Source organism: Orcinus orca, chromosome 17 (genome assembly GCF_937001465.1).
Source record: "Orcinus orca chromosome 17, mOrcOrc1.1, whole genome shotgun sequence".
NCBI classification, from domain to species: domain Eukaryota; kingdom Metazoa; phylum Chordata; class Mammalia; order Artiodactyla; family Delphinidae; genus Orcinus; species Orcinus orca.
This window is the reverse complement of record NC_064575.1, coordinates 217,645-231,113: the sequence shown is the minus strand read 5'-3', so window position 1 is coordinate 231,113 and position 13,469 is coordinate 217,645. Positions and strand designations below refer to the sequence as shown.

At 40.7% G+C, this 13,469-nt stretch overlaps 1 protein-coding gene across 15 annotated transcripts in view; it reads right to left on the bottom strand.

Annotated features, from left to right (window-relative positions):
- Window positions 1–13,469, bottom strand: part of SPIDR (scaffold protein involved in DNA repair) — a 353,215-nt gene that overhangs the window by 226,611 nt on the left and 113,135 nt on the right. For all 15 annotated transcript variants that reach the window (XR_007472561.1, XR_007472562.1, XM_033437698.2 and 12 more), the window contains one exon: window positions 4,103–4,353. Coding sequence is in view for 13 of the 15 variants with exons in the window: in XM_033437698.2 (XP_033293589.2) it covers window positions 4,103–4,353 (251 nt within the window). In the remaining 2 variants the exon portion in view is untranslated. The remainder of the gene's footprint in view (window positions 1–4,102; window positions 4,354–13,469) is intronic.

Genomic DNA, 13,469 nt, shown 5'->3' with positions numbered 1-13,469 from the left:
TCCCATTTCACCGAGAAAGTAGACGCGATCAGCAAGAACTTGCATGAGTTCCCACTGCCACATATATCTACCTGCACCTGAAGAGACTCTGCCCTCTCACCTGTCCGTGGATGGACTAACTGTGCTCCTAACCCAGGACACCCCTCCATCTGTAAACCCCTTCCACCAAGTCAGACACAACTCCAACAGTTATCGTCTCTTTCCCCTGCTGAGGACCTTTCCCATCAATATATAAAAAATCTGCTCTCATTCCCACTCATAAAAAAGAAGTCTCAATCTCCAAATTCCTTTGAATTAGCAAACAGTTCTCTACATCCCTTAAAGCAAAACACACAATGAATTTTCTATGCATGCTGTCTTCAGTTTCTCTCCTTCCATTCTCTCTAAATCCACAGCAATTTGACTTTGCCTGACCATTCCACTGAGAAGGCTCTATATTCCCTGTCCTCCACAGCGCAAACCCAGCAGCATCTGTCATAGCTGGCTGCTTTCCAGGACATCATGCTCTCTTAGATTTAATTCCTCCCTCAGTAGCCTCTTCCTCTGTGACTCAACCACTGCAGAGTGCCTAAGACACAGATTCTGTGACAGATTCTCCTTTCAGTGTGCATTTGATCTAGGAAATGACCCAGCTCATGCCCTAAAAACCATCTGGACACTAAAGATTACAAATTCACATCCAGCACCAACCTTGTCATGTGAAGTCCAGACTCGTACTCCTACTCAGATATATAATGGCTAACTGAACATAGTCGAAAACCTCATGATTTCTTTCATCAATGTCTTGTAGTTTTCACTGTAGAGCTTCTTCACCTCCTCGGCTGACTTTATTCCTAAGTATTTTATGGTTTTTGATGCTATTGTAAATGGGATTATTAGTGTCTCTATAGATACACTACTGATTTGTGTATGTTAATTTTGTATCCTGCAACTTTACTGAATTTGTTGATTAGATCTAACAGTTTTTTGGTGGAATCTTTAGGATTTTCAATATATAAAGTCATGATAAAAGAAACAGAAGACAAAACAAATAAGTGGAAAGGTATCCCATGTTCATGGACTGGAAGAATTAATACTGTTAAAATGTCCATAATATACAAAGCCGTCTATAGATTCAATGCAATTCCTAGGAAGAGTCCAGTGGAATTTTTAATAGAAGTAGAAAGAAAATCCAAAAATTTGTATGGAACCACAAAAGACCCCAAACAGCCAAAGAAATCCTGATTAAGAACAAAGTGGGAAGCATCACACTTCCTAATTTCAAGATAAGCTATAAGATAAAGCTACAGTAATCAAAAAAGTATGGTACCAGCATAAAAACAGACACATAGACCAATGGAACAGAAAAGAGAGCCCAGAAATAAATCGATGCATACTCAGTCGATTAATATCTGACAAGGGAGCCAAGAACACCCAATTGAGAAAAGACAGTCTCTTCAATAAATGGTGCTGGGAGAACTGGATATTCACATACAAAAGAATGAAACTAGACCCTATCTTACACCATTCACAAAAATTAACTCAAAATGGATTAAAGACTTAAATGTAAGACCTGAAATCATAAAACTCCTAGAAGAAAATCAAGGAAAACAGCTCCATGACATAGGTCTTGGCAATGATTTTTTGGATATGACACCTAAAGCACAAACAACAAAATCAAAAATAAACAAGCAGGGGGCGCAGCGGTTGAGAGTCCGCCTGCCGATTCAGGGGACACGGGTTCATGCCCCGGTCCGGGAAGATCCCACATGCCGCAGAGCGGCTGGGCCCGTGAGCCATGGCCGCTGGGCCTGCGCGTCCAGAGCCTGTGGTCCGCAACGGGAGAGGCCACAACAGTGAGAGGCCTGCGTACCGCAAAAAAATAATAATAAAAAATAAACAAGTGGAACAACATCAAACTAAAAAGCTTCCGCACAATTAAGTAAGACAAGTAAATGACTGTTCACAATGTATACAAGTCATTATGCTTGAACTTGAACTTACGCAGTGCTCTATGTCAATTAAATCTCAATAAAACTGAAAGAAGATAACACAATATGTATAAAAGGAGATTACTATTACTAAGGATACAGAACTTCCTATGTTTAAAAAGTAATTGGGAGGCAACTTGACACAATAAGACCGACCTACAGAATTGACCACACAAATATAAACTTTTATACACTCCCCCAAAATGTATACATACAAGTATAAAAGCATTTGAGGCCAAACAGCAAAGATGGTGGGGAAACTCCAATTTTTGTTTGGAAGTATGAAAAACTCAAACCCCAAGTAACTGTGAAAAGAACTTGTACAGTCAATGTACAGAGAAAGCAAAAGACGAATAACCTCATCTCCCTAAAAAAAGCCTCATGATATTCCCACCAAGGAAAACCAAACCAAACCATATGATCCCCTCACCCGCCTCCTACCTCAACTCAGGAAATGTCAGCTCTGTTCCTCCAGCTGCTCAATAAGTCACATTCTCAGAGGCTTCCCTGATCCCCTGTTTAAAATAGAAACGTCCTCCCCTTCCTCCTGGCCATCTGTCCCTCTTTTTCTGCTTTTTCTCCATACAGTTTATTTCCTTTTGACATGATGTCTACTTTACTTCTTGGCTCCTCATCAGCCTTCCCCTCAGGACAGGTAGAGCTTTCACTGCCTTTGTTCACTGCTGTGCCTCCAGGACATGAAACAGTGCTTGGCACACAGCAGGCCCCCAACAGGGTTGGGAACATGACCTTCTCTAATTGCAAAGGATCAACTTCAACAAAGACATTCGAATCCCTTTTATTTGCTTCCTTTCCTGTTTTCTCCAGAGGCTATTACAAACCATCACCATATTCATTTGAGGCTGTAACTTCTTCACTTCGGGCATAAGGCCTTCTGTCTTGTTTTATGTTAAAAAAAAAAAACAAAACAGTGAACAGGCATCAATTGACTCACCATGCTATGTCCATCCCACTAGACTTGGTCACATCCTTTTACTCTCCTCTCCACTCCTTTATTCAAGACAGGCCTCCCTCTCCCACTTCCTTTCCTGGACACTGAGAGTAATTATTCCTAACCTCTCTGCCTCCACTGGGTCTTCCCTATTATTCTCTAAATCCATCTCACCTTTTCTCTGAGATCTCTTTAGACAATGGATCCCAATCAAGCCTGATCAAACTTGCAACCTAAGCTCCCCACCCCTCTCCTGCCTTGAATCCCAGCTTCTAGCAGAGGGGTCACAGCACCATCTCCACAACTCGAGCCCCTCGCCTCCTCCCTGACCAGTCCACCAACACTGTCCGACACTGTCATTGGGCTCTCCTTGGTGTGCATCGTACTTGCCCTCCTTGACGCAGACATACCCTAGACAGATCTAAAACCGTGTTCTTCATTGCCATGTTTACACTTTCTACTACACTCCTTTTTCCTTGAAACTGTCCACTGAGTCTGCTTTTGTGGCACTGTTTCCCACAAGTTCTCCTTCTCACTTTCACTGGGGTTTTGTTTTCACTGTTTTGTTCTAATTTAAAACACAAAGAGATGATGTACAACGCAGGGTTGGGACACGTCCCCCTACATGGCACACCCCAGGCCCCTTCACACGTCTTGCTGGGCCCTCCATGACCTGGCCCCTATGGTTCTTCACACACACACCAGCCAGTTTCTTGCCCATGAATCTTTGCCCGTAAGTCTTTTGCATTTCTAAGTGTTTCCCTGGCCAACCACAATCACAAAAGTGATCTCAATAGTCTATATTTCTATTTCCCTCTTTTAGACATAATTTACTCAAAAACAGGAACAGTCATTTACTTGTCTTAATTGTCTAAGATAGCACTTGGAACACGGGTGCTCAATAAAATCTGATAAACCCAAACAACCAATCTCCATTAAGGAAAGCAGTCACATAAGCTGGTTATGACTGAAACAGTGAATGCTCAACTTGGATGAACAATTCCATAAACAATCTCCAGAAATTAGGACTCATAACTGCTTATCAGAATTATAATTCTATTCTGTCAATCTTCCTTCCCAAGTAAATAAGTATTTTTAAATTAACATTGTAGGTATTTGGGCTTTTTAAGAAAGAGAAAAACTTTTTTAAAAAAAAGTATTTAAAAAGGTGTAATATAACCTTAAAAGCTTCTTCTTCTTTGCTGAATTTTCTGGAGTCTTGGGAAGCTTTGTCTCTTTCTGAGGTGTATGCAAAATGGCCTCTGTAGATTTTACCCTAGGGTTTATCGGTCTCTCCATAACCTGTCTTCCATCTGATCCGAAATCCATGTGGTATTTGTGAGAGGATTCTGAATCAATGAACAAGACATTCTCCGACTCATCATCTTTTTCACTATCTGATGAATACTCTAAAATTTCTGTAGGATTTGTCTGAAAAAAAAAAAATTAAGAGAAATGCAATTAAATTTGGAGACCTCTTTATTAAAATTCACATTTATACATGCCTATTATTCTATTCCCTTATGACTATATTCATTGAAATAACTTTGCAGATATAGTATCTGTAGCTTAAACTTCTATTTTGACACAAAATCCAAACTAAGTAAGCCATATACCCAAAGACAAGAGATTAAATCAGTTGTAAGCCAGGCACTATCTCACAGAATCCACCAAATTCAGTACAAATATCTCAATCTTCCTTCAACAAACTAAAAGAAATGTGCCGCACATATGTCAGTCTCAAAAACTGAACTCCTAACACCAACCTGAATAGCCATTAGCCATTGTAATCTAACACCTATTGGAAAAAAAGTATTGTTTTGATTTTAATGTGGGGTAAATAATATTCACTATTTGTTAAAAGCCAACTATAAAGAAAATTGCCTCTTCAGGTGAAAACCACTTAATTTAACAAAGAAGTCTCCAACGATAAAGATGAAAAATGGACTTTTCCCACACAATTCCAATACAATATTATATTTTCAAGAGGCTAATTTGAAATTGCTAATATCAACAGGAACTACTTAAAGAATGAATCACTGAGTCTTCTTCCTAACATTTCCTATTCTTTCTTTTACTCAAATTTCTGAACTACCAAATAAGAATTTTTTTTGAAAACCAGATTATAAAACAGAAGTCATATCAACAGCCAATCCTGGAGGAAAGAATGAAAACATTCTTCTGTAATGTTTGCTGTCTTTGCCCAGACACATGCTAAAACTTTCAAGTGTGGCAGGTATTTTATTTTCCCATTATTTGGTTTTGCAAGTCAGTCCCGTATTGTTCTAATGTCAGCAACAATTTACCCTTCAACATTCTAATTTTCCAGTATATCAGTAGCCCCTCCTAATTTAATACCTACACTAAATTTTAAATTTACTAAATGTAAATTGTACAGTTAGTTGAATGGATTCTCTACCCGGTCAATTCATGGTGTAGCTATGGGGACCCTCATGAGGCGCCCTTTCTACTGATGGTCAGCATGGACTGTGTCACTGGCATTATAGCAGGCACTTGGCTAGAACAAGTGAAGAGGATACAAGTGGGTGAGGGTTATCATTTGTGGGGATATGTGTGTGCATGGGTGTGGGTGTGTGCATGGGTGTGGGTGTGTGCGTGTGTGGAGGTTGGTTAGCACTATGGTTTTCATCATTTCCTAATCTACACACAAGGCAAAAGGTTTACCACATTGGGCCTTTTTTTGAGGATTTTATAGTTAAAACCTTTTTAAGAGCTTAAAAAGGACACCACCCATCCCCACATCTCCTCCAAAAACCAGCTTGGGTAGTCACCTGTTACCAGGCGCATTTAGAATACGAAAAAGTAAATGAAAAAAATTCTCAAAAGAAGAGCTTAGTTCCACTATCCTTTTCACAATCTCAGATGCATGCCTACATTACTGCATTACTAAAGTGTTTAATTACTAAATACTGCTAACCCATTAATAAGCTCAAGGGTCACGTTTCCCCCCAAACACAGCTTCCGAATAAATATTAACAATAGGCCACAAAAAGAACCAGGGTCGTTTACATTGAAAATTAAGTTCCTCAACACTGAAAAGTTTTATATATTACTTGAGAACTCCAAATTTAATTTCATCTTTTTGTTATGGAATGTCTTTTATTTTAGTACTCTCAAGTTTTGCGCTTCCTGCTAGAGCAGGGCTTCTCAACCTCAGCACTGTTGCCGTTTCACACCGGATAACGTGGGGTCCTGTCCTGTGCATTGTAGGGTGTTTAGCAGCATCCCTGGCCACTACCCACTAGATGTATTAGCACTGCCCCACCAATCATGACTATCAAAAATGTCTCCAGGCATTGCCAAATGTCCTCTGGGGGGCAAAATCATCCCCAGTTGAGAACCACTGTCCTAGAAAAATGTCAACAAATAACCAGCTACACGTGGCCTGTTCTGGGGACTCACATGCAGAAGCAAAGGGGACACAGGGCTTTGTGGGGATGGGGAGGTCAAAATGAAATAGTCATAAAACAATGTGGTGGAAGTACTGCAATTGAAGTGTTGTTCAGGCTCTACGGGAACAAGAGGAAAACAAAGCCAGGTGGGGCACAGGGAGAAGGGAAGAAGGAAAGAACTACCACCTGAATCAGGATCTGCCACCTAAAGCTGAATGCTAAGTGTAGGTTATTAGGCAGAGAGAGAAGGAAGTACATTCGGGGCTAGGAACAGGAAGACCACAAATATGAGGCCAGAGAGAACAGAGCACATGCAGGAACATCTACAAGCAGCAGAAGAGAGAGGGCTGTTGAACACCTTGCAGACCAGAGCAGGGCATGCAGCTTCATTCTGAGGCACTGGGGGAGCCACGGGCAGTTTTAACAGGGGCTAACCAAGTCACATGTTGATATGGAATGATCATCCAAACAACAATCTGAAGAACTGACTCTACTATGGGCAAGTAGGGAAAGCAGCTAGCTAGAAGGCTCTTCCATAATTAAAGCAAGAGATAAAGAAGATGTGAGGGAAGTGGGAGTAGAGAGAAGTGGACTAGGAAGAACATAAGGAAGGAGATATAACAATACTTAAGGACTCCCAGATGTTAGAAATGAAAGTGAAAGCAGAGTCAAAGGAGACCCCAAGCACCTGGTTTGAGCAACAAGAGAGGTACATTTATCAAGAACGGGAATTCAGGAAATATTATATGTCCAATATATCTGCAGAAGGATAGTTGCTAATACTAAATATGGCTTTGATATGTTAATATTGCAATGCCTATGAAATAGTTGAGGTAAAACTGACCAAGAGGCAGCGGCTCTATGGGTCTGGAGCTCTAAGAAAGGGATATGACACGGAAATACAAGTTCAGGAATCATAAGAACAGAAACAGTGCATGAAGGTATGAGAGTTAGAAAAGACTGTCCGTGGAAATTATGTAAAAGTAAGAAGACAAGGTTCAGGTTGGAACCTTACGAATATCACCAACATTAAACCTGTATTCAGGTGGGAAGAGACAGAAAAGTGGATTGGATTTGAGAAAAAAGAGATTGCACAGACATGACCCCAACATCATCTCAAGCTCAGCCCTGCCCTCAACAGCAGGTTATCTTAAGCAATTTATTTAACTTTCCCATGCCTGTTTCCTCATCTTCAATTTGGAGAAATAATCACATCTAACACATTAAGCATCTGGTAAATGTTTCAAATTTTGTATTTTTAAATTTTGTATTTATTTTCTGGAAAGTTTTTTTTCTTGATTCCTAAGAGGATCTCTATGTAAAGGACAATGAGGAAGACAACAAATAATGTCTTCAGCAGCCAATCAAAAAGACAACTAATGCCTTAGCCAGCAAAGGAAACCATGTATTCTTCACATAGGCATTTCTAATTTCTAACAGGAAGCAAAAGGCCATAACAAATATCTTTAGCAAAAGAGAGCAAGAGGCAACACTTCAGCATATTTTATTTTAGAACTGCTCCCCCAAGCCTGAAATCCTGATGAACGTGGAGGAACTTTCCTCACATGGACACAGAGAGGAACTACAGCTCACCAGACACTAGCTGTCTTAGCCCCAGCCTGACAGTAAGGAACTCACATTCTTTCACAAAGATGGTGTGCACATGTGCACATGTGTGCATGAATGCTCGTGCATGGTGTGTCTGTGTGCAGGGATGCGGAGGTGCATGTACCTGGGATGAGAGGAGAAGGGAAGAATCAAAGACAGGTCAGAGGAGCCTGCAGGTTCAGAAGCTTCAGTTTACATTTTATCTTTATACTGTAGAATCTGATTAATGAGAAAGGAGGGCTATGAGTTTTGGACAAAGAAAGACTTGGTTCTCAATCACAGTGCAGCTATTTTATTGTTTTGCAGTTGCACAAGTTACTTCACTGGCTCTCCCATCGCTTAGTTAAATGGAAAAATTCTACTAGAAATATTTCAAGAATTAGAGATACTTACTATTTATTATGAAATAATTTAAGTACATGGAAAAGTATAATAAAAAATACATGTTTTCATTACCCAATCACCCTTCACCAAATATTAACACAATACAAATTTTTCTTCAGTTTTTTTAATGATGCGGTTGTAATTTCCTATGTCTCTCTTCCTGTTCTAGTTTTCCTCCTTCCTAGAGGTAACTCTCTCCTGAATTTGGCATTTCATTAACATCCTGTTTTTATCCTTTTTCTACCACACACACACATAAATACTGTATAGTATTATTTTGCAAGCTTTTAAACTTTATATAATTTTTTTTTTTTTTTTTTTTTTGTGGTACACGGGCCTCTCACCGTTGTGGCCTCTCCCGTTGCGGAGCACAGGCTCCAGACGCGCAGGCTCAGCGGCCATGGCTCATGGGCCCAGCCGCTCCGCAGCATGTGGGATCTTCCCGGACCGGGGCACGAACCCGCGTCCCCTGCATCGGCAGGCGGACTCTCAACCACCGCGCCACCAGGGAAGCCCAAAACTTCATATAAAATTTTTAAACAGTATCCTGTGAACACAGCTCTGAATGACCTACTTTTCTATCAATATTATCTTTTTTTTATATTTATCCATGTTCATACATGTTAGCTCTATTTCAGTGTTGCCCAATGAAAGAAAGTTATGTAGTTTTAAAATTTCTAGTAGCCATATTAAGAAAATAAAAAGAAACAGATGAAATTAATATATTATTTAACCAAATGTATCAAAACTATAATCATTTCTCCTTTCTCAGTTGTCACCAGAATCATCTTTAGCAGTCCCTTCACAGCAATCCCGGTTTTTCCTTCTGTGCACCTCAAAACTCTCCCAGCCTCTACCCACAGCCAGTTCCAAAGCCACTTCGCCATTTTAAGATATTTGTTACAGCAGCACCACACTTCTCAGCACCACCCTCTGTATTGGTCTGCTCAGGCTGCCATAGCAAAATACGAGAGAGAGAGAGAGAGAGAGAGAAAGACACAGAGAGACAGACGGAGAGGCTGATTTTCTCCTGCTTTCTTTGGAAAGATAACCAACTGGTGCCCTCTGAAAATTTTCATACACAATTACTTCCTTCAGGTTTACAGCCCATTTACAGAAATAATACAGAAGAGAAAATTAGGATCCTTTGCAGTAGAAAAAATACTGCAGTGGTCAAATTCACAGAACCAAAGAGTGACTATGTAGCTATGATCATAACTTGCTAATGTTTAAAACATAACAAAATTATTAGTATTATGACTTTTTCTCTCCTCTGACCCAATGAACTTCAGAACTAGGAGTCTCCTGAATTAGTGATTAAGTATCACAAGTGACAAGATTAAGACATGAGCGAGTAGTTCCTATGAAATCAGTCAGCAAAGGCAAGGACAACACCCTAACCTGACCACAGCTGAAGTCACCTGCAATCTACCAAACCCATACTGGCTCAGTTTCCACAAGTCAGAAATACCATTGTAGGAGACATCCGTTACAATTTATTTCTGACCCCTCCTTTCAGAGAACAACTGCCTTTCTACCGGGGGACAGCCATCCACCTCCAAGCAGCCACAGGGATGGCCTCCCATGTCTGAACAGTCATGTGTCTACTATGACTGGCCTTAGGTAGGCAACTGACCAGATCTGAGGCAAGCAGATTCTGCAGATCTTGAATTGAGAAATACAGAGTCTGACAGGTAGAAGCTGAGACACACTACTGACAAATCTCTAAAGGAAAGATCCGTGAGTTCCTGCTAGTGAGGTTCCCCGATCTCCCTGCGGCTCAGACCCTTCAGCTTTACCTTAGATTCCACAGGATATACTAGCATAATTTCAAAAAATTTACTTTTCCTCTTAAACTAGCTTCGTTTGTTTTCTGTTACTTGCATCTAAGAAAATTAACTATCTGCTAAATATCTCCAAGTACAGAAAATGTTCCATTAAACAAATATGTATTAACTACACACTACATGTAAGGTGTTATGCAAGAGAGAAAGTTTAACGAGACAGAGTTCCATAAAGACCCTGAAATCAAATAAAGAGATATTTCTTAAAAATTCTTAACAGATAAAGATGAGAAAAGAGAAAAGAAAGCACATAAGGCAGCAAAGTACCATAGATGTTCAAGATACACAGACAAGTCTAGACAAATGGAAGTTTAGAGTTCATGTTGGGAGGCAAGAGACAATAGCAACATAACCCTACAGATTGGGTGTGTGTGTAGACAGAGCACACACGTTCTCTTACAAAAAGATAAATCAGATGACTCATCATCAATGGGAAATAGGTTCTAAATTTATTTCTTGGAATAATGATGAACTGGGGCAAATTCACTCACATCCTTCCAATGTGGCTTCGTGGTACCAGTGACTGCTCTGAGTCAATGATGAAGTCCATGCCTTCAGACCTGTTTCCATTCCCAGCCCCACTGATGAAGTGCTCTAGCAAATTAAGTTACTATAGCGTTTTAATGTGCTGAAAGTAATTCAGCACACTGGCAAGTGTTAATTCATTCCCAGCCTACTACTTTAATAATTATTATTCTAAAACTGTTTGGTAACCAAACAGCACTACTGAAAATACTTCAGATTAAGAATCAGTTGGTTAAAGTAACGCACTAGGAAAGGCCAAATTTCATGACAGTCAAGGTAGTGGTGCTACCAATTGAAATAGAGGACACATTCAAGAGCAAAGAACAGCAGAAAGAAGGTAATTCTTTGGAATACACGGAGTTTTAAACGATCACAGGACTAGCACAGACACAGAGAGCCACCTAGCAGGAGGCTGGAAATTCAGCTGCTTGGCAAAGAGGCCACTGGAGAAGAAACAATCCAAGGTATTGACCTGTAAGATGCCCTCATGGAGGACACGCGTGAGGACAAGCTGGCCGCCAGCACTCTAATTTCTGGGCTCCTTGAACCCAGTTAAGGTGCATTTATGACTTCCACCTCATCGTAGACAACCTCCCACAGACTGTATGGTAGGAATCACAATGGCTCCACGACTTCCATTACTTTTAGGGATTCTTTATTTTAATAATCTATAATACCGTGCAGCCAAGATGATAAAAAGACCCCACTGTCTCTCCCTAAAAATCTGCCAGTTATCTGGCAGTGCATACAACATCTGAGCGATGCGGAGAGCAAGGATAAAATGGGAAGCACACAGCTCACAAGGATAAAATGTGAGCTGTAATCAGCTGGAAAACCAGGAATAAAAAAATTCTACAATTTTCTAAATAGGTGGATATTCAACAATATCACTGTCTTTTTCTTTAAAAAATAGATTTTAAATAAGTATCATAAATTTTTAATTTAAAAAATTAATTAGCATCATATTCTATACAATTCATCTGATACTCTTTAAGCTGAAGTTACTACCTATAATCCCATCTACAAATTTTCTTCATGAAATGGTCAGGAAAGGGTTTTGTAAGTAAAGAGCTACCCCTGAATTGAAGCGTCCTAATTCCTATACATCAAATCTTTATCTAAATCCATGTATAAACGTCTACATGTGTAGGGTCCTCCTGGATAAAAATTGCATCCACTAACAAAGTTAAGAAGTTAACTGCAAGATTAAGCGGACCCTCTGGGGTAAAGCAAATGAAACCAATCAGCCAGATGAAACACCACTCTAACTTTCAGAAATTAAAGCTTTTAATTCTAAACTTTATAGAAAGGTCACACCAAGAGCAACAGTGGAATATCAATAATAAATGATAACCTCTTCATTTTGAGATGACGCCTCTGTAGCTAAATACTCACCCAGCTAGTAAAACAAAAGGAAGATGGTAACTAAACTAAAATCATTCCTTGAGATAATCAATTACAGGACAGAAAACAGCTCAAACAAAAACACAAGCCTCGAGCCCTGGTCTCAGCCCAGGCAAGAAGGCATCCCCAGTGGGGCCAGGGAAGCACCTTGTGCGCCTGCTAGCCCTGCAAAGTGGCAGAACCACACCCGACAGCACTGCCTCTGCTCTCCGAGGCTTCCCACCCAATTACTGGCCAGCCCAGACCTGCCCTGGGAGGATCAGCGAGGGCCAGGCTATGACCAGTTCACCATGTTTATCCTGGTTCGGCCTCCCTTTCTTCAACTCAGTACAAATGAGAACAGCCAGGGGAATTTTAAGGAAAGAACAAGAGAAGTATAAGGTCCTGCCTGCTGAGAAGCTTTTAAATCTAACAACCACCAGGTTTTTAAGAAGGTTAAACGGTGGGGGCAGGGGCTGCCCTGGTGGCGCAGTGGTTGAGAGTTCACCTGCCGATGCAGGGGACACGGGTTCGTGCCCCGGTCTGGGAAGATCCCACATGCCGCGGAGTGGCTGGGCCCGTGAGCCATGGCCGCTGAGCCTGCGCATCCGGAGCCTGTGCTCCGCAACGGGAGAGGCCACAACAGTGAGAGGCCCGCCTACCGCAAAAAAAAAAAAAAAAAAAAAAGGTGGGGGCAACAGCAAATATGCTGAAGAAGGTACGCCATGGCAGCCGTGACAAGTAACAGCGCCAAAACCAAGAGTGCTCTTAAAAATTAAGGGGAATGAAGAGTACTGGTAGCTGATAAGCCAACAAATTTAGTTAGCAAACGCTCTCATTTCCACTCATAATTATAAAATGGAATTCATTCGTTTAACAAAGTAGTTGAATGCTGCTGCGTGTCAATATCAGAAATCATTCTGGGTGCAGTGGATGTACTGGGGGCGGGGCTGGGACACCAGAATCCTTATCTGTGTGGTCTTTAAATTCCCGCAGAATCGTAACACGCACACACACACACTCACACACACACACTCCGTAATTAACAGTGGGCTGTTCACCGGCTATTTATCAAGAACTACACTGGTTGTGTGAAAAAGGGCAGCAAAACCACCAAGAATGGAAGGAGTGTATCAGAATCCCAGCTCCTAACAGTATTTTATTTTCTTCTGGGATTAAAAATCAATAAAAGCAACAAAATTCTAGACAACAGAGTCTTAAAGTACTGATAGGGGATACACTTTCACTGTTTACTCGGTGAGCTTTTTGTGACTGAAACTTTATCCATGAAAAGCACTGCCAGCTAGTAAGAGGGAAACAAAAGCTACAGATTTTCTCACACATTCAAGAAAAAAAATATTTTCTGAGGTAAACAGGTTTAACAAGCTAC